The sequence below is a fragment of the Hippocampus comes genome, unplaced genomic scaffold (genome assembly GCF_001891065.2).
Source record: "Hippocampus comes isolate QL1 unplaced genomic scaffold, H_comes_QL1_v1.1 scaffold397, whole genome shotgun sequence".
Lineage (NCBI taxonomy): Eukaryota > Metazoa > Chordata > Actinopteri > Syngnathiformes > Syngnathidae > Hippocampus > Hippocampus comes.
This window is the reverse complement of record NW_017804968.1, coordinates 171,921-193,455: the sequence shown is the minus strand read 5'-3', so window position 1 is coordinate 193,455 and position 21,535 is coordinate 171,921. Positions and strand designations below refer to the sequence as shown.

The 21,535-nt window shown below is 47.1% G+C and overlaps 1 protein-coding gene across 1 annotated transcript in view; it reads left to right on the top strand.

Moving 5' to 3' along the window:
• Positions 1-21,535, top strand: part of LOC109527811 (SAM and SH3 domain-containing protein 1) — a 122,981-nt gene that overhangs the window by 96,236 nt on the left and 5,210 nt on the right. Inside the window, exons 3-13 of the mRNA XM_019889926.1 lie at positions 6,983-7,030; positions 7,339-7,388; positions 10,694-10,734; positions 10,821-10,910; positions 10,989-11,101; positions 12,385-12,483; positions 16,747-16,885; positions 16,999-17,393; positions 20,153-20,227; positions 20,308-20,451; positions 21,278-21,410. Of these exons, the coding sequence (XP_019745485.1) occupies positions 6,983-7,030; positions 7,339-7,388; positions 10,694-10,734; positions 10,821-10,910; positions 10,989-11,101; positions 12,385-12,483; positions 16,747-16,885; positions 16,999-17,393; positions 20,153-20,227; positions 20,308-20,451; positions 21,278-21,410 (1,327 nt within the window). The remainder of the gene's footprint in view (positions 1-6,982; positions 7,031-7,338; positions 7,389-10,693; positions 10,735-10,820; positions 10,911-10,988; positions 11,102-12,384; positions 12,484-16,746; positions 16,886-16,998; positions 17,394-20,152; positions 20,228-20,307; positions 20,452-21,277; positions 21,411-21,535) is intronic.

Genomic DNA, 21,535 nt, shown 5'->3' with positions numbered 1-21,535 from the left:
CACGGAGCGCAACGGTCGATCGGCCACCTTGCACCTTTTCCTTTTCACTCATGCCGTCATCGGCGCGCTTGTTTTTGGTGGCAACAATGTGGATTCGGTCGGGTGGGCAAGGCGCTGATTTATCGAATGCGTCCTTTTTCCCGACACATCAAAGTCGTTGACAGTGGAAACGGTTCAAGCATCTGTCGGTGTGTTCTTGCTGTCTGGCCTGGGGGGGTTAAATCTAATATTTGTCAGTCATCGTAAATTGCCTGAAGATAATTTGAAACAGTCTCATCCAAAAAACTGGGGAATGGGAATGAATCGGGGGGGGGGGCATGCGCCTGAAGGAGGATGCGGACTGGGGCGAATGGATGAGTGGAATGAAGAGGAGGAGAGGTGAATTTGAGAGCCCGCAGCTGTCGCACCACTTTGCGAAGTTTGGCAGCAAAATATCAAGAGGAGAGAAGAGGGAGACAACCCCCTCATTGAGGTTCTCTCAAACGGCGCAGACTCAAACCCACGCCGTATCGATTTTTTTTAACTTCACGCCCTTTCTAAAATGGTCCCGAAAAAAGTATTCACACATCACATAACCATTTTTTAAAAAACTAACACCAGAATATAGCAGCTTCAATGTCTTACTTTTGGGCTATTTAATGCCACGCGGCTGTCTACCTGCGGATTGATGGCGGTCTAGAAGGTCACAATCAATGTCGGTGACGAGATGTTAATGGCGAGGCATTTCCAAAGTGGCTCTCGAGAGGGACGAGGCCTTTACATGAAAGGCCAAAGTCTTGCAAAGGGCACAGGAAGATTGGTCTCCACAATACCGATCCCCCTTTTTCCCATGATTGTCCTTCTTCCGCTCTCATTTAAATGGCGAGAACATTTCGAGTCAGATTACATTGTCCTTCATTCTCCTGAGTTCATCCATCAAAGCAGCAAGATCATGCAAAATAAATTCCGCCAAGTAGCGCAAACGGACGATATGTTTGATCAGTTCAGTCTCGAATGAGTCGCGGGTTTCGAAAATGGTCTGTTAATCTTAGTTATCTGTCATTGTACTTTGTAAAAGACATTTAAAAATGTCCGTTTATCTTATTTGATCGTCACAAGTTGCTGTTCTTGGCTATCGGTCGTGAGTTAGTGGTTTACATAGTGGATACAATGGCCCTGAGACTAACTGGAATTCAGGGTGTAGTCAGAGCGATAGTACGATAAGAAGGGATGGAAAACGGCAGGGATGGAAGTCACCCATCTTCCACTGTTGTTTTGAGTGGAAGTTGCGTTTGGACATTGTTTTTGGCTTTGTTTTGTTTCGCGCAATGCGTCCGCTACGCCTCTCAGGGGGGGCCCTCTCGTTCACACGACGACGGTTGTTGGAAGTCAAACATGCCTCCTCTCCCATTTAGAGCCGATGATGGAGGCTCTCAGAGACCGCGAATCCACTTCCTGCCGGCCGTGTTGTTTCTCTGTATCTTCGTTAGCTCGCGAACAAAAGGGGTAAATCAACATTCCCTCGGGGAACGGGGACCTATGGATTAGCACTGCCATGCTATGTTTTCCCAGCAGTCTTTATAGAGGGGAATCCCATTGCTATGCTGATGGTACAGAAATATTCGGAAGCCTCAACTAGACAACTTTATATGTAGACGGTAGCTAACAAACGGGCATGACCTGGAAACCCTGATAAGTCGAACGCAGTCGGTTTATTGTGCATTGCCTGACTTTTTAAGCACAATTGTTTGGGTTGTTTATCATGTAAATGCAATGAAAAGTTGCACAAAGAACTGTTGTTGACGACAGAACTTGAAATGGAAAGACATCCTGCAAAGCTTTCTCAATGACTTATTTTGACGATTGTGTATACCAGGGGTGTCAAACTCATTTTCGTCGCGGGCCAATTTAGAGTTGCCTCTTCCCTTGGCGGGCCACATAAAATGATCTGGTGGGCCACATCTGGCCCCCGGGCCTTGAGTTTGACACCTGTGGTGTATACGGTCTAAAGTTGAAATTCTGAAAACTGAAGAAGGAAATTCTTCTTTGAGGGATGACACAGTCGAAGCCTCGGGAACGACCTCAGGAATGTTCAGCGATCGGTTTTGAGCTTGGCGGTCGAGACCGTGAAAGTGTTTTGCTTCGCCGTGAGGCAAGCCGCCGCGGGGCCAAGTTGTTTAGCGAAGTGGGTCAGATCAGTGAGGTTACGACGACGGAGAAGAAGAAAGAAATGCAAACGCCAGGTGCTTGTTTGTTCTTTCCCCCCCGGGGGCATTAGCGTCGAAACGTAGCCCGCAGCCGTTTTGTTGCGTTAAGATTTCCTTCAAATAATGCCGGCGCTCCAATGTTGAGATAACCCGCCGGCATGTGTTAGTTTTGTAATTCTTATTGCGGGATTTATTTGTCGGTCTACAGAAGGTGACGATGTCATTGGAATTTATAATCACTCTGCTATTTGCCTTTTGAATTGCAAAAATAACGTTGATCCAAAAAGGCTTTTGGAACGCTCGACACCTTCGACACAAGCATGCCTGTGCCGCAAGTGTGGCCGTTCGCACTAGCGCGCCACTTTTTGGAACAGAAGAGGGTAAGAGGTGTGACCGAGTGGGCTGGTGCTTTTTCTGTTTTACTACTGGCTCCTGACAACCGGCGTGTTTTTATGTGCACGGCCAGTTCCGCGTGGTTGAATCACGCCATTCTGGTCCCGCAGCTTCACGTCTATTTTTTTTGGCTTTGCACCAGGCTTTCCACCAGTTGGTACATTGCTAACGATCGCCCTCGCGCTCGCCCACCCAGACTCGTCAGACCACGCCAGCTGGCACACCTCCACCGAAGCCACCTGGTCTTTCGGGTTTTGCCGCATATCCGCCCACCTTTCGCTTAGGAGCTTGGCACCGGCAGCGCTGCGGTATCTCCCGCCGACGGCGGGCTTTGCAGTTATGCTTGGACCAACAGTTGCGATTTAACACTCGCACGGGGTATTTCTACGCTCTCCCTCCTTGTAGACTTTCTGGAAATGCAGCTGTGAGCCAGAAAGAATCAAACCTGGAGTCAAGAGTTTGCAATGTGTCGAAATCGGTGTACAGTGGTACCTGTATTTACGAAATTAATATGTTCTAGAAGAAAATTCTGAACTAGAATATGTAAGTAGAGACGCGTTTTCCATGTAAATGCCCTAATTCGTTCCAAGCGCCCCAAAATTCAGTCATAAATGTTTTTTTAAAGCATAAAAATGCAACAAAATATGGCGCCAATACATGTTACAATTAGATTATTGCCCAATAAATGAAGAAATTGAAAATCAATCACCTGCACTTTCCCCGTTTCTTTCATCTCAAGCAACATATTCGAATCATTGCTTGACAGCAGCTTCCACGACCTTTCTGTTTCGCGGCCATGTCACATTGAGTTTGTTGCCTTCCAATTTGAGCGTCCCGGTCGGCAGCGAGCGTGATCCTCATTAGAGGCAAACATGCTCTCTCTATGCTCCTCTCACCCGATCTTTGAATCAATCCAGTCACACACAAGCCATCAGCGCCGGCATCGCAAACAAGTCCGCCGACTGATCTCCACGTTTGCGCGCACGCACGTCGGTTCACGGCGAGGTAAGCGGGGCAACATCGCGGGCTGGTGCCGGCTAGTTCATGTAAAGGATAGCGTTGCCTCCCATGGGATTGGGTTTGTGTGAACTCTCCTTCACACGCCCACGTACAAACCTGGCAAAAACATTGATTTTTCGCTGTCAGCAAAGCTTCGGACAGAAATGCGAATTTTACCCCCGTAAGCTTTTGCATGAATTTTTCAACATCAGCGCTCTCACAGATGTTTTTTTTTCCCCCACTGATCTTTCTTGTTTCACGCATTCAAAGCCTCCCCCTGTGTCAAATATTGAAGTGGGTGGGGGGGGGGGCGTGGGGGTTCTGTGTCTGAATCTGTCCCCTCCCGTGCCGAAATGTATAAATCTTTGTCAGATGGTGTGCTTTTAATGTGCGGCATGCTGGCCAACCAGCTCATAACGGGGGAGTTTTTTTAAAAATAGATTTTGCCTTCATGTCGGTGAGACTGTCCTCGCCGGCGGGGAACATGAAAGAGGATCTGATAGCCAAAGCAATCTCCTGCCACTTTCTGCGAAACGCCGCGACGTGCCACCGAGCGCTCGCTCACCTCGTCGTCGGCGGCTCGCTTTCTTTGTTCAGCCACATCGTTGTGGGCGGCTCAGTAGTTTCGACTCGGCGGGGGGGGAGTGCCAAGGTTGTTGAAAGAGGAGATTTGTCGTCACTTTTGAAAGTTCTGCTTCTACAGCAGGATGTTGTTGGATGATTTCGATGCTTAATTGGTATTCTGTTCGACTACTCTGACTCTTATCAAGTAGCAAGTACAACTTTATTGTCAAATGTGCTGTACAGTATGTGTAACATACAGCAGCACGGATGAAATTTCCTCCCTCTTAAACAGACAACAGACAAAAAGAGGAGCCGCTGCGGGTGCCCGCGCCGCCATCAAAAGAATGTGTTGTGTTGTATTATTTTGTCATTTTATGTGAAGTACATAAAATGACAAAATAATACAACACAACACATAAAACAGACAACCGTGCCATCTTAACCACTTTTTTGAAGCAGTAATAGATGAAAGAGGAGGGAATCAAAGTGTCCTTTTCACCAGTGGATCATGCTGAAATGTGCACACGTCTGCTCCAAGCTAAGCTTGAAATCAACAAGAAGCTGCAGCATCCATTAACGAAAAAGAGAGATTGGCTCTCTTCTCCTGTCCCACGTAAATCCGCTTCAATTCCAAGCCGCGACTCCCAGTTCCACATAACGCATCGGCGCTCTACGCTGACGCTTAGCAGTATTAAAAAAAGTTTGCTCAAAGCTTCCTGACATGCATCCTGGCAATCTCATAAAATCACTTCATATTCCTCTGCTGGAAGGAATAAAAGAATCATTTGTGTAGCCCGAGCCAGATACCTGCCATGTCACTTAAGAGAATAATCCATCCTTGCCGGTCGGGACAAATTGTTTGTGGGCTATTTTTGACATGGCCTGGTTTGCATCTTTGGAAAAATGGGGCAAAAAACAGTGTAAAGCTAAAACTATTTGTGAGTTGAACAGTTTTATGGGCCTGGCATTAGCTGTTTATGTACTGACTCATTGCCAAACAGTCATAAAGAAGGAAACCCCCCCCCGCCCAACCACCTTTCACGCACACAATCATATCCAAGTTCACACTGATCAGGAAGTGCGCCAGTAAATTTCGGAAGGTGATATCGGGGTTCAATTTTTGATGACTGTTGTGCGGTGATTCATCTGGGAGGAAAAAAAAAAATCATCATTTCTCTTTTTCTGTTCATTTAAGATGACTTCATTCCTCTTTTGTGATAAAAGGTCGGCGACCAGCCTGGGAACATGACGGATGTCACTTCCTTTTATGCGGGCACGTCGCTCCCTTTGGCGAGATTAACACGCGCTTGCCTCCATTGTTGGACTTGATTCTATTCTGGGCTTTCACTAATGATTCTACTTAATGCCTAATCTACATTTTTCCGTTTCTACATTATGCATTCTGTCATCGGGCGTCCTTGAGTGACAGGGTGGAAAATTAAAAGCCGTCACTCATTGAATTATTTCAGCACAGTCCTTCTACATAGCGAGTCCAAATGACCCATTAAAAAAAACAAACAAACAAAAAAAAAAAAAACAGTGCTCTTCATTTTAGGTCAGTGGGTCAATTTGACCCTGAACAGAAGATGTTAATTTCTCACAGTGTAGCAGTAAAATTCAAATGTCAAGCCACTAAATGTTGATGGAAATTGGTAGAAAAAGTGAATGAGATATAAACACCTGCCTGCTGCGATCTTTTCTTCAAATTTTCTATCATTAAAAGAAACCAATACAAGATGGTAAAATATTTTTTTAATTAGACTGCTCCTTGCCAAGTAATGTGCTCAATTTTTTTCCAACGGTATTTCATAACAATAAATCGATTGTAACTTGTAGTACGATTAATATGCTCCCTCATTACAGCAATGTTCAACTGCAACAATGTGATTTTTTTTTTTTTTTTTTTTGTTCCTGTTTCAAATGGCCTCATAATGAACTTTAATGTCTTTATATTTTTAGATTCTTTGGCAACCCACCTAGGCGGGAAAATAATTGTGCTCCGCTGTTTCTTGCCCATTAGTGAGCTCCATTTAATGTCTCCATTTTTTTTTTTTCAAAACTTGGCAACTACATTATGTAACTTAGTGATATTAACTTTTGATGAATTGACTTCATTCACCATTTGCGTCAGGAATGGGATTTTGCACGTTGAATTGCATCACACTTATTTGCCGTGCTTTTGGGTCACTGAGAAAATAGAAAGGAGAAGTTGTCTTGGAGGATATTTTTGGCACCGGTGACTCTGAAAATTGCTAGAATGAGGAGTTACAACTTGTAGCATTTAATATAACGCGTGCCGAATGCGTCCTTGTCATTTTAGCAGCGCAAATTTGGGGTCGTGCGTGACATGAGTGACTTAAAAAAAAAAAAAATTCAATAGCATGGGGCGAGGTACATCCACTATTTTAGCAAAGGGCAATTAAAACGGGTCACGTCGCTTTTTACGAAACATTAACTTGTTGAGCAAACGAAGGGATGGCTGCACGCACATGCTCGTATGTTTGTCGTCACTCGTGCGGCGGCTCTGTCGACGTGCCAGAATGGGCTTCCCACATGCGGGGTAATATTATGAGTAAATAATAGGTCTGCTGCCACTCGACCCCCTTTTTCCCCCCTTTTGTCAAAAAAAAAAAAAAAAAAAAAAAAAAACACCCACAAATGCTGGACAGTTCTCCAACATCGAAGGTGCCAAGTTCCAGTCCTTGAGGGCCGCCATCCTCCATGTTTTCCATCTCTCCCCCAGGCTTCTGCAGAGCTCGCTGATGAGCTGACCTCTGTTCTACATCTTTGAAATATACTCCATGATGTTGACTCACTTTTTTTTTTTTCTTGTCCCGTAGGAGAAACAGGATCCAAACATCTCTTTGCAGCTGCGCAACGAGATCCAGGTATGTCGATGACGCATGCACGCCCACCAGCCACTTCATTAGGAACAGAACACAATTTCCCGTGCAGAAGTATTTATTCCAGGGGTTAGACTGTCGCTATGATGAATCATTGAGTAACTCGGCTGCCTACAGAGAAGTGAACTATTATTGTTTCAATTCCCAAGTTTCAGTGGGGGGGCTTCTTGATGAACTTGCCCCATATGCAGTTAGGACATCGGAATGTATACAAAGCCTATTGTGTGGACAACTACTGCGCAGAGCGAGCGTTACGCTAGCGGGGTTTTAACTCAGCTGTCTTTTCTCCTCAGGAGTCGCTGGGCTTCAGCAGTGAAGTCTCCACTCCGGAAACGGACAGAAAGTAAGTCCACTGCCCCGACAAAGGAGCGAGCCCTTTGACTGCTGTCAATGCAGTATCAAACAAAACATCGCGTTACATTTAGCTTCTCCCCCACCGCCACGCGCGCACAAACGCACTTCCACTCGCTCCTCGGGTGATTGATGGAACTGCGCGGCGAGGGGCTTCAAGGATAGGGCACTGAAGCGCGCCCGCGGGCAGTCGAGGTCAACCTCCTCAGGTGGAAAGCTGCCACTTTACGAGATGAGTGCAGCCAGACGTGCGAAAGAGGAGATGGCGCCGTGTTTGCTTCAAGCCGAGGAGCATGTAGACACATGAAAACACGGCTTGACTGAACTCACGCAATGAAAAAGCACTGAACGTGTAGCGAGCGTGTTCCCCAAAAACTGAACAATACTCATAAGCTGCATGACCCGTACTTTTATGTCTCTGCCACATCGTTACGGCGCTGACAGGAAAACGGCCGGCCGCTTCCTTCTTCTGACGCGCTCGCTCCAGCAGGCTTTCGTCCTTTCCTTCCTGCTTTTGTGTCCAGGCGGTGGCAGGAGGGCGAGGAAGGCGCATTTTACAGGGCGATGGCCGAATGATTACAGTCCGACAAGCATAGACTAAGACGCTCTGATTGAACCGGGTTTGGGCGCGGTTCCTGTAACACAAAAGTGTATGACATCACCGCAGGGAAATGGGTCAGAAAAGAAAAATGCCCCCACATTCACTCCTTGGTTATACCTGCAGAGCCTGATCTGGTTTAAATATTTTGCCTGTGATGCTTCATTTGCGTAACCGACGCAGCTAGCTTGGCCACCCTGGGACAAGATAAGTGGAGAAAATGGATGCTTGCTTTCGTAAATACCTAACATAACGCAAGAAGATCTTATTTGTCATATTTTGGGGGAGACGGTCACCCCGGCGTGACCCTCCTGTGGGCTCGCACCGTTCAAGTGACAAGCATGCGCGGCAGAGGAAGCGCATACCACAGACTGGCCTCTCGCACAGATGTATATGTTGCGCGGAGAAAAGCCCGAACGTGATTGGAACCAGATGCCAAACGATTCGGAATGACGTCTTCCCCTTTTGCCTTCAACTTGGCTGCTGTGCTGCTCGTCTTCCTGTCAGTCTGCTTTTGTTTCGCTCAGAGGGCACTCGTCGTTTCAAGAACGCATGACGAATTCCCTTTGCTTACACCGAGCAAAATGTCACGACTGTAACTCAAAGCTTCATCGCGGGTGCGGGTTTAAACCGCGGCCCGACCCGTATCATCGGCCAATATTAGCTCTTTTAAAAAAAATAGACTGGGAAAAAAAAAATCAGATTTTTGCTGTTTTGCTTAATCTTTGGCTGCACCTCACAGCGCCCCGCAACCACCCCGACAAAATCAATGTCGCTCCTTGTTGGCAGGAGGTGGGCACACTTGTCGTGGTGCATTGCAGTATTCTGATGACGGGCAAGGGGGGGTTCAAGCAAGGGGCTTCCTGTTTTGGGGTATTGTTGGAGAGCGCGAGAGATGGGGGCAGCATATCAATGAGTGAGGTGAATTGATCTTGTTGAAAGCAGGACACAAAATCCTGATTGATGCACCTTAAGAGCTGTCGAGGAAATGCGCACAGCGTACCTTATGTCGCTCCCGCTAAAGTTTCGAGTCACATTATACTGTTTGGAAAGTTGGGGTTTAAGATATAATCGCCATTCACCACGTAGGATTCAATTAAAAAGGGGGTGGGAGGGGGGATGCCATAGATGGAGGGTTAAACCAATTAAGTTGCCAGGCTGCACAGTGCCAGGATTGACACCCTGGAAAGACATTCCGGCTCCTTTTAAAGGGTGTGCGAGCAGCACAGGTCTGTGTGCGCGCTGCACAGGCTAATTTATAGCGCCTGAAGGGAAGACGCATGGGTAGTGGGGAAGAAGGGGGGGGGGGGCACTGCCTGAGAAAAGTTCTGATTGAGTTGTTGCGATTCGCGTTTGACTTTTTTTTTTTTCTTTCAAGCAGGCGTCCAATGAATTAGCATCTCATTACAATGCCAGGCCTTCAGTCTCCTCCAGTGAGAAGGCGTTCAAATAGTCATGCAGGTACAGACTGAATCTCCTTGGCGTGGCTTTTATGTTCATCTATGGAAAAAGTAGCGGCGGCTTGAAAAATACTTTTTGAAACAACGGAAGCACATCCGAGGCCCGCTTTTAAGGTGGAGAAATATTTCTAACGATGATGCCACTGCTTCACATCGCTTCAAACAGTTGTCGAACTTGCAGCCATTTAATGGTGGAAAAAGGCTTTCGTGTGCCGCTCAGTTTTTATTTTTCTCCCTTAATTTTGATGACTTTGGATGGTTTGTAGACATGTCAGGACTTTTTTTATGCTTCGTGCTTTCCATGTCGTAACAACACGTTTTTATGCTTGTGACCGGCGGAGGGAAGTGGAAACGCAAACAGGCTGATTCTGCCCTCTTTTGATTTTTTTCGCCTCTTACTGTCCTCCTTTCCCCTTTTTCTTCCATATTTTTGCTCCATTTTCTCTCCACTCTCTTCCCCTCCTCCTGGCTGGTCGCAGCGCTTCGAATTGAGAACCACTTCTGCCCTCATGTGGTCAGGCGACGGAACTGCAGTTACATGTATGCAAAGAGCCTCCAACTAATTTGTCCAGAATTCAGTTAATTTTTGAGCATAAATAGTGATACCAAATGGGCCAAGAAATTTAATGAAGGTCAGCATCTTCCAACAGGTGCAGTTCCTGAATATATGTGAATATTTAAACCAACAAATTAATAAACAATCCACTCAGCTTCACGGGTTTTTTTCAGTTCAGCTATGTCGGTGGTCAACTGAATGACATTCTAGTTTTATGTGTCAATTACACCACTGCTAAAACAACAAATTGCATGGTATGGTGTTCCAGAAAACTCGGAACTTCTGGGAAATGTCTTGGAAATCCTGCCTAGCTAAAAATGATTGTGTGTCAGCAGTGTTTTGGAGACTGGATTGTTTTGGAGCCCCGTTGACAAAATGATTGCACGATAGTTCCGTTGGTAGGGGAGGGGTTTTTTGGGGGGGGGTGGACTTTGTAGACGAGCATGTCAAATTGACTCGCGTTTGGTACTGGGTTGGCAAGTAAATTGCCATTTCTGCGACGAAGGAGGATTTGGAGGTCAGCCGACTTGGGTCAATTAGTGTTGAAAGCAAACATGGTGAGGCAGCATTTTGCCATTATGCTGCAGGCAAATGGAATAAGCCACTTTTGCACTCTGTGCCATGTTTAATGCTCTAATTGATGTAAAATAATTCATATTAAGCTTCACTTGTTTACCCCCCAGGATGTCGCTGCACAAATCCAGCTCTGAAGATGGATCTGGAGGTAATGGATTTCAGCCTGCCCTGTTCAAAAAAGTGTTTGGCATTAGAATCTTCTATGAATCAAAAAAAAAATTGTCCTCTCTTTAGGGAAATGGGACAACAAGAAGAAGAACAAGTCGTTCTGGCAGAATTTCCGCAAGCCTCAACACAAGGCGGTCGTGCGACAGACATCCAAAGGTTTGTGTGGTGCGCGTGTTTTTTTTTTTTTCCCTGCTTTGGATCTTCAGCCATTTTCGATGTGCCCTCGTCCTTCAGGTGAGGACATTGGCTACGTGGCCAGTGAGATCACCATGAGCGACGAGGAGCGAATCCAGCTGATGATGATGGTGAAAGAGAAGATGATCACCGTGGAAGAAGCGCTGGCTCGGGTAGGGACTCTCGAAGAACGTCCTGCCACCTCCGCCCTTTAAAAGCAGACTTGATCTGAACTACCAGCTGACTAAGATGACTCATTGTTACTAACCGCGATGGAAGCCATGCGTTGCTAACTTATCCTTTTTATGCACACACAAACTCCAGACCACTCTGAAGGATTTTTGTGTTTGTTTTTGATGTGGGTGTTTTTTTTTTGGGGGGGGGGGTGATTTTTAGGAGTGTGCCTGTGCAGAACTTGGTGTACCATATGATGAGGTGGACAACTTTGATGGCTTGCTCTCAGTTGCTGGACATGGTGGATTGTCATTTGGCTTCCCCTCGCTTTTGATTGACGAGTTCCCCCCGATTTCTATCCTCCCTTTCCTTCCCTTCCTCCTGTCACTCACCTCCTCAAATGCCTTGCTCATGGGCACCTCAACCACTGGCTGGATTTGCTGTCCACAAGGTGGCTCCTCACCTTTCTCTTCAAATTCTCTATTGGCTGACATGAAGACATTCAACCAATCAATGAGCGAGCTTTGTGGATTGCGCGTCCCCGTAGAACCGCTGACCAATCAAACCAGCAGCGTCGCCTTAGCGAAATGCATAAAGAGATGTAGTCAAGGTGACAGTAGTGTGCTAAGGTCCTTGGCCGCCATTTTGTTTGAGCTCCGATTTCATGACAGTGAACGAGAACTAGAATGTCGCAAAGCAAAGCGTAGACCTCCGCCAAGGCAGAATCTTGAACAAAAGAAATGCATATAAATGCCGCTGTCTCCACATTTGAACATTTTATCTCAACTGTATTTCTAGAGCACTTTAAAACAACCACCGCTGTGTACAAAGTGCTGTACGTGGAGCAAAAATCGTTCATGACACAAAGGAAGGATTTAAGAATGCAAAACATCGGGAAACCTTTCATGCTGCGCTCCTGTAAAAGCTTCCTTCATTCTTTCGCAGTTTTTCCCAGTGTAGCTTAAACCATAACCTAGAAAGTCGCATCTTAACAGTAGCTTTTCCGTCATCTCGTAAACCGCATCGGTGTGAAAAAGATCATCATCGACGATCGCCAAAGACTTTTGAACAGTCGTACGTTGACTCAGAAGAGCTCAAGCGTCCAACTTTTAAGTAAAAAAAAAATACAGCTCAGATCAGTCATTTGGCCAAGGAGCATAATTACTGACCACTACATCGCTTTGAATGCGCGCTGCAGCTGCATCGGAGAGCTTGGTGAGAGCGCGGCGGCCCCGCCCCCCCCTCTTCCTCTGCCTCTCTTAACTCTTTTTCCTCCACGTAGCTGAAGGAGTATGAGCGCAACAGACAGTCCGGCAGTACTGACACTGCAGAGTGGACTGACGGATCTGCAGCCGGTCCAAACCAGTCCTCAAACTGCAACGTAAGTACACCCCCACTTCCCATTCGCTCCCTTCACCCTCGCCCCCCCCCCAAAAAAAACCACACGTTCTGTCCTCAACTACTCTTCATTTAGTATGTTGAACAGCCAAGGAGATAAAGGAAGGATTTTGATTCCAATGCATGTTGTTTTTTTTTTTTTTTGTTTTTTGTTTAAGATAGGAAGACCCCCCCCCAAAAAATGTCTCCGCCTCCGTCTTGCTCTTCTTCCTACTGTCAATCTCTCCTTTTTCCTACATTGCTCCCCCACTTGGCAACTATGTCCTATTTGTTTGAACCGTACCTTCCGTCCACCATGTCATTTCTCAAAATGTCATGCTCCATCTTGGTGTAAGGTTTTGCCAACGCATGTTGGTTACTTTGGCATTTTTTTCATCCATCAGGGTGACGTAAATATTTTATCTTTGGTCTCTGGAGAGTCATTTGTGGCTTCTGAGGTGATGAGTTTGGTTTTGGTTGCATCAGAATGTCCACTCTGATCCTACGCTAGCAAATAGGCGTGGGAATGAAACCTCTGGAATAGGCTAACTTTGTGTTGTTTATTAGCGTGCTACTTGTTGCTTCATGAAGGATGAGCAACAGGCACAATACGGACAAGAAACGGAGAGCGAGGATGGTGGTGGTGGTGGTATGCCCGGTGAGCAGAAACCGGAGTCTTGCCAGTGGAGTTAAAAACGCAGATTTGGGAGTTCGTCCGCGTGAGTGAAGCGAATGCCAGTTGACCGAGAAGCAATTTGGCAGGATGTCTTCCTGAGGATGTATTCAAAAACGGAATCTGGACTTTATACCCTGCAAGCCGGATCGGATCAGGCTTTGCTGTTTCAGACTTCTGAACTGTCCTGCTTTGATGGAACCACCAAACTAGTGAATTGGATTTTCAGTCGGCGGACTGAAACTGCCCAAGCCAGAGGACAATGTGGACTTTTTAACTATTACTCATTTGGAATTGTCTTCTTTTCTGCACGCGTCTGCCTTGGTTGGCTTTCCTCATTTCTAATCTAGGTCACAGCTGATTTTCATTAGCCTCACGCAGTATGGTATCATATGGGCGAAACGTGCAATTTAGCCCAGCGCGCCGACCCACTTTTCGCAACAGGATGCGTGTTAATTCCCAAATCCAAGTTCCACATCAGTAACGTTTCTATTTTCTGCCGCTCGTTGAAAACACGGAGTGACATCTGATCCCCTTCACGCGACTCCGAGCCAGCGGTTTCTTTTAGCTTCTTGTCGAAAAAGGTAAATAATCGGATTCCTTGTTTTATTTTGATGGCCTCAACTAATAGTTTGTGTATATAAATGAAAAGGGTCATGTCGTCTCGTGTCTGTCTCTAGAAGAGGAGGAAATGGGGAAAATAAAGAAGGCATGGGTTTTCGACACTTGGCAATCACAAGCACGGGAAGTGAAAATAAATCTCTCACATGTGCTCGGTGTCGGTCCTGAAGTTCATCCGCACCAAAAAAAAAAAACCCTCTGCTGGGATCATCTCATTTCCTGGCCGCGACCCGATTGATTTTTGAGAAGCAAAGGAAGAGTTAGTCTCTTTCCGGGGGGGGGGCCTCTATGATGTCAACCGCCGCTTGAATGGGTTTAAGGTCATTCCCAACAATCGTCTGTGACTGCACGCTCTATATGCAGACGCGTCTGCACAGTGCGCGCCTGTTTCTCAAGTCATTAGGCTACGGAGTGACACGCTCGGTCATAAAACTGCATTCATGGGCCCGTCCGTCCGTCTTCCTTTTTGGCCATCTGAGCCACACATTCCAGGATGGGCCATTAGGGAGGTGGGGGCCAAGGCAGGGTCACGGGGGGCTCAAACGCTAGGATTGTTCTCTGTGCACAACACACGCATTTCTCTTCTCCGAGTGCCTCATGGCACTTCCCCGACCGCCCCTTATCCCCGAGCGGAATCCAGTCTTGCTCTGCGCGCGCGCCAGCGTGCAAACGAGCTCTCGGATACGATTTTGGACCTTGCATTTGCGCGTGTGACTGCGCGGGGTGTGGATTGTTATCGTGGCGTGCGAAGCCTCGATAGGCAGAGCAAAACTGGTGAGTATCAGGCAACGGCGTGAGCAGATGTCATCGTGAATGGAAAATGCTTTTGCTTTTTCAGTCCCGATTTGGTTCCCGGCTTTCTTTCCGCGTGTCATTTATTTGCGGTGCTTTGCATGGGTAGTCTACCACAGAAGAGATTGGAGTGAGTTTTCATGTCCTCATCCACACACACGCAACTGCCTGGGAATATTCTGAACTGGAACAGAGGTCGGAAGATGCCTTTGTGTAATGTGTTGTTCTGCGATGACATTTTATTTTGACGGGACTTGGAGAAAGCAATCGCCTCCGTTCGGCACGGACATCGCTGTGTTCAGACGCCGACGGGCAGGAACGCGCTCTGGCTGGGTTGTCTGTGAACGGCGAAAGGCAGATAAATGCCAGATCTTATGTTACGGCTCTGCGGGGGTGGGGGGGGGGGTACAAGTTGAAGACCTCAGCAAGAATTGTGTGGTTTGCGAAACAGAGACGCCGGACTTTTGGTTTTGTGTGGTTTGCGAAAGGTTAAAGGGTGGTGTGTGTGTGTTGGAGCAAAAAGGAGGGACTGCTGATGGATGTGTTTTCGAACTTGTCCGAGGTGAATCAGGTTTTACTAGACAGCGCTCGGAGGCGTCGGAAACTTGGAATGTCGCTGAGGTGATGCGATGCCATCCGGTATTTACCAAACATCACGTGTGCGCGCTTGCGAGCGCCTTCCAAGCCACAGTTGTTTACATCATCGTTGCTCTATGTCAGCTGCCGCCGAGCCAAGCTTGTGGTCAAAAATGAGGGATGGTGGAGAGAGAGAGAGGGAAAAAAAAAAAAAGCAATTAAGCTATTTCTTTATGGCTCGTCAGCCTCGAGCGGTATTACTTGGCGGGACTCAGACAGGCTCGCTCTGTCTATCGTTGTGTGCGATTGAGCGTGCATGTGTTGCTCTTTGTGCGACGTTGCCACGGAGACCATTGGAAACAAATGAAGCTGGAACGGCGCTCACTTTTGCCAGGCAGTAATTATGCCAGTGCTGGGGCGCTCATCTTTGCCCTCACAAAGAGCGCGGGATGGTTGTTGATAAATCACTAACAATTTTGTGGCTCTTCATTTCGTAATTTCGGATCATTTGGATATGTTGTTGGACGGATCCTGCATGTTGTGTAGCACTGGAACCATATTAGATTATATAGTAGCAAAAAAAAAAAAAAAAGACAGAGCAATGATTGCAGACCTCAAAATTCTTACAGGAAATAAATAGTAAGTGTGTGCTAATTTCAAAATAAAACTAAGAACAATAACATAGTGTTTCTGAACACATTTGGTCGATCCTGACTGATTAATTTTTTTTCATTGAAGGCCCACTGCCAATTCCGATATTTGGCAGAATAATATTCCGATAGCCGATTGATCGGACGAGTAATTTACTGTTGTACTGACTGTTTTGCAATACCGGTCGGTACTTTGTCCTTTAGCGCTTGTTCAAAATCACCTGATTGTAATTAGCGAAGCAACGGCTTGTCTCTTCAAAAATCGGTAAGATAAAAATCGGTAGTATAAAAAAAAAACAGGATAGGCGGCATTGAAAATAATGAGCGATCATGATAACCAAAAGCCTTTTTTTTCTCTGTTCAATAGCCGTTTCCTTAGTTATGATGCTTTTGGCGATCGATTTATTATTATTTTTTTTAAGTCTGAGACTTGCCTCGCTGAGCATCTCTTTTCCTTTTCACCAAAGCATTTAAATGCGACGGCCATAAATGGAGAGCGAAAACAACATTGGGTGTTGTCACGCAAAATGGAGTGTCCTTGCACCCTGTCACCCCCCTCCTCCCAACACTCCCCCAAGAGTAAATCGCCTCCCAAAGGCGACAGCCTCGCTGATGGTGCTCCTGATTCATGTCGGGTCCGTTCGCTGTGCCGCGGTCCATTTTGTGGTGAATTAATTGTTGTCTCCGCAGTGTCTGGCCTCCATTTCTCACCACACTAACTTTGACTCCCATCTTCAACAATGTTCCCATTGATGGCATGCAAGGATCCCAAAATCTATTGGTCTCACTGAGCTGTTTTATTGGCATCTGTGATTTTTTTTTTGTTTTAATCCCCTTTCCATTTCTTGCTGTTGCTGCATTCTTCAGCGCTCCGTTCATCGGGCCTACTTAAAGAATACTGGCGTCCGGTGGAACGTCAACCCGCTTCCTCACTCTCCCTCTCTCTTTATTGCAGCAATCTCGCGAACAGTCCGACGACGAGCAATCGGAGGATTCGGTGAAGTTCAAGCGGCTCCACAAGCTGGTTAATTCCACCCGGCGGGTCAGGAAAAAACTCATTAAGGTGGAGGAGTGCAAGAAGCATGGATCCGAAGGTTCGTAAATCGTTAAAATGGGAAGCATCTGGGAGTTGTCAGCTCGCTTGCTGTCTTGGAAAAACAAAGCTGGATAAATCTTCCGCCGGTTGATATTTCTGTTCTGCTGTCAGATTTCCTCAACGTAGAGTCCGTGGCCACCTGTGACGACAAGGCAGCGTTGTACACGGGGGTCCTGAAAAAGCACTCGTTGCCCCAGGAGACCTCCCTCAGCCAGGATCAGCTCTCCGTGGACGGAGACACGGACAGCCTGACCACCTCGCCGTCCTCCAGTAGCTTGGACACCTGGTCCGGACACCGTCTGGTGAAGACCTTCAGCAAGTCTTCCAGCACACACGGCCTCATCCGCCCGCCCAGGAGAACCCCGGTCGGCTCGGTCCCCGGCGTCGGAGGTAGCGGCTCCTCCTTCTCGGAGCTGGATGGCTGCGGATTGGACGACGAAGGGAAGTTGTCGCGCTCCACCACCGACGGCGAGATGCGGAAGGCCCTGAGCTCCATCTCCCACGGGGTAAGTAACAACGAGGCCCTGTATGCCTTTTACGGCCTCACCAAACCCCGCCCCAAAGCCCAATCTCGTCGCATCACCCCCCTGGACGATGACCGCTCTGAAGGCAGCCCCAAATATCCCACTGCCAAACGGCACCACGGCAGCTGGACGCTCAGAAAGCCCGATCCAAACTACTCGTACTCCACCAAACACCTTCTGTACCAGCGTTCGCGCAACACCAAGACCCCGGCCTCCCCCGTGTGCGTCACCCCGTCCTCCCCCACCCGCACCGGCCACGTAGCCAAATCAAAAGGTTTCGGCCCGGGAGGGGGCTGGGTGTTCCCCTCCCGCCGGCTGAGGGGTCGCGGCGCAGTCAGTGAGCTGAACATCACCTACGTGGTAGAGCGGAGCCTGTACGGTCACCTCAACTGGGCCCAACTGGTCCGCCCGGTCACCCTCAGCCGAGCTGAGCGGCGCTGTCTGTTGGAGGAGGACCGCGAGGCGGACAGGAAGTGGGCGGCCAGCGTGGACCGCTGCACCAAGCGCGTGCTCTTACGCATCCAGCAGAAGTCTGTGAGTTCAGACCGCGAGGTTCAAGTCGGCCGCCTCGTTCAAGCGGGACTCGGCGTGCGTCAAAGCTGCAGAATAGCTTTTAGCCTAAACTAGCGGGTACGAGAAGGATCCAGAGTCTGCAATGTTTCCATAAAATACAGTCAGTGTTAGTTTTGGAAGCATGTGGATAATTATGGAAAACAGTGGAACCCCTAAGGTGAAAAACAATTTCTTCTTTTGAAACATTTTTCCCATGAGAACTACAGTACAATGTTCCTCTGCATACTTTTTACAATTTTTGGGGGGTGTGTGAGGGTCAACTATCCCCCATTATTTGCTAAAAACTAATGTCTTTATTGAATTGGTGTCCTGTCGAATAATACTATTGCTTTGACACCGTCTTTTGGTGCCAAAGAACTATGTTGAAACAAGATGAGGAGCTTCTTCAGGCAGGCCATTGTCAGGTTCAATAGAAAAGTGGTTGGCGCCATCTTGTGGCGTCTATTTTCAATTACTAACTTTTGGTTCCTCAATTAATCAAGTTTTTGCTGTGTGAAAAATGAGGAGGGGAAAAATGTAGCGCCATCATTCAAATCTTAGAATTAAAAAAAAGTTGCTCATTAAATTAATTGACAACTATTTTGATCATAGATTAATCGTTCAAAGCCGTAGTTTATCTGAATAATGTCCACTCGAATTTCAACCTCCCAAAAGCAAATATCTGAATTCTGTTGTGTTTCATGAAAGCAGACCGAATATCTTATTTTACCGGAATCGGACATATTTCATTTTTATCCAATTATAAGAAAAAAAAAAAAAGACATTCCCAATGTACGGCATTGCCATTTTGTCAAAAGTCTGACTTTAGAGATTCCACTGTAGCTTTCACAGCCTTGAGCCAAATCACTTTGATTGGCCTGCGGGGAAAATGTCTTTCGGCTTCATAGCTTGCTAACTCAAAATGAAAGGATCACGTTAGCGGTTGGACAGGTTTTCTGTGTAAGTGTCGAATTCCGACACAGACTGGTCTGAGAGATGTACTGTGCTGAAGCTGCACTTGAGTAGTGAAGCGATGTCTTGTTATTCGTGTACTTTGAACAACTCAGTGGTCTTAACAGTGTGCGCAGTGCAGGTTACATTCAGTGGAGTGGGGGGGGCTATCCTGCAGCTTCGATGCTACCTGAATCCTGTCATGTACCAGTGAGGTCGTTCTCATCCAGACAACTTTTTGGACTCCACTTTTTTCTGTTGCAGCTTTTTTAATTTATTTTTTTATTTTATTTATTTTTTTTCAATGGGGGGCCCGTGCCTCTCTTTATTTTTTGATGGATGTTTTCTGTTCCTTGTAATTATCTCCGAAGTCCTCTTTTTTTTTTTTTTTTAATCTTGGGTGCATGTCCATTTCACCCAGCATCGTCATCACATTATTCTTGGACGCCGCATCAAATGAATTTATTCTACAAAAAAAAAAAAAGAAAAAGAAAAAGAAAGAAAAACCTTCACTGGAAAAGCTGCAATGTGGCCCGCAGCTGTGGACGCTGAATGCGCAGGAAGCCCGTATCGCTTTTGAGGGATCTTCATGCTGGAGTTTATGCTCAGATTAAGCTAGGGTAATTTTAGAAGTTGAACTTTGATGTGCACGTGTGTGTCCTCGCAGCTTTGGGAGACTCCATTAAAAAAAAAAAAGACAGATAAGTGATAAGAGTGAATCTCCCTGTTATCCTGTCATTTCATAGTTTCTATTCCATTAATGTTGAGAGTGAGAAAGCCCCCCCGCCCTCCCCCGGCGCCTCATCAGAAACAGCTCGGAATGTTTCTGCTCAGGCTAACACACAGTTGACTCTGTGTGTGCGTGTGTTTGTTTGCATCCGCAAGCCCCGATCTTTGTGCATGTCACGCAATGAAGGCTCCATCCACCAGCCGAGGGCACCCAAAATGCGCCTTGAATCCTTGGAGCGTTTTATGTGGCCACATCAAGAGAAGACTCCACTTTGAGCCACATGTTGGAACGGAATTTCACGCTTTTTTAGCCTCCATAAAACAGCTCATTGGCTTTGAGATTCGGAGAGAAAAAGCACATCACATGTTCCATCACCGTCCTCCATTTGCCGTGTCTCATATGACATCATGTCCCGCCCTCAAATCTCATCGCCCGGCGCAAATGAGGAACCGGTTGAAAGTGCGCTTTTCTTATGTGCCCCCCCCCCCCCCCCCCCCCCTCTTCGCAGAGAACGTGCAGCTTCGGCGGCTTCGACCTGTCCAACCGATCCCTCCATGTGCTCAACGCAGGCTCAGATGCTCAGGTAAAGTGCACCCGTGACAAAATTGTGAAGGAAACGCTGATTTGGGTTTCTTCAATATTTCTATATCCCTGATTTGGCAGAATAAAGAGCAAGAGGCTATCTATAGAGAGGTGGTCAAGTCGCCCACGACTTCCCGGATCTCGCTTGGCAAGAAGGTGAAGTCGGTCAAGGAGACCATGAGGAAGCGCATGTCCAAGAAGTACAGCAGCTCGTTCTCCGAACAGGTTGGACGGACATTTCGCGGACACGTCATTTGGAGATGAGCTTTAAAAAAAAAAAAAGTATCAAGTATAGTTTCTATACAAAGAAAAGAGCCTAACAATTCTCAGGATGTTATGCTGCGTCGGCCACATCATTAGCCCGCAGAGTGTGTGGGCGGCTGGGAGTATTTGTGTTGGTTACAGCATAAACAGAGCTCGGAAACATTCGGGGATTGTCACCACGGGATCCGCTTTGTGTTGGGTGTGTGCTTCGCGCTGAGCCCGTTGGAGTGACGCAAGTCTCCCTCGGGAGTTGCTCTCAAGGAACCAGTGAAACGAGTATGCTCACCAGTGCTCCTTCGTCGGGCGAAAAAGTTCGCTCGCCGTTGCCATCCGCTCCAGCGGTGGCCTGCGCTCCCCAAGCCCCGTCGCGCAGCGGCCAAAGCATCTGTCCATGGCGGTGGTCATCACAACACCATGACCCACATTTCCAGGCCTGCGTCATACAGCTGTTGCCTGTTAAACAAAACAAAAAAAAAATTGAAAGAAATGGGATCACAATGGCCAAACAGTTTCTGTTTTGTGGCCTACAGTGCCCCCTAGTGCATCACCGAAGCAAACCTGTTTTCAATCGGGTCCTGCCGTATTGCAGTGATGTCATTTGTTTACAATACAGACAAAAATGTCATTTTTACGTGCCTATGAAATCCTGCAATAGGAGTATTTTAAAAAATTGCAAGGCCTGTCGAAAGACGAATTGCATATTTTCAATCAAAAATGGTTTGTAGCACATAATGAATGTGCCTTTTTCCCTTCTCCTCCCTGCCTCGGCATATCTTTTGCCTTCCAGTCGAGTCCGGACGGAACACCTGGTTCGCCGCAGTCCCCTCAGCCTGACAGCGACTCTCTGGAGAAGCCCAAACTCAAGGCAGGCGGCTCAGTGGAAAGTCTCCGAAGTTCACTGAGCGGACAAAGCTCAATGAGTAAGTTGTTTACTTTCAAGTTAGCGCTTTGATCGTTACCTTCCACACTTAATTCATTGTTGCCATTTTGCGGCAATCATAGCGGGCGCCTCAAACAAGCCACCGCAGAGCGCTTGTAGCTTTTG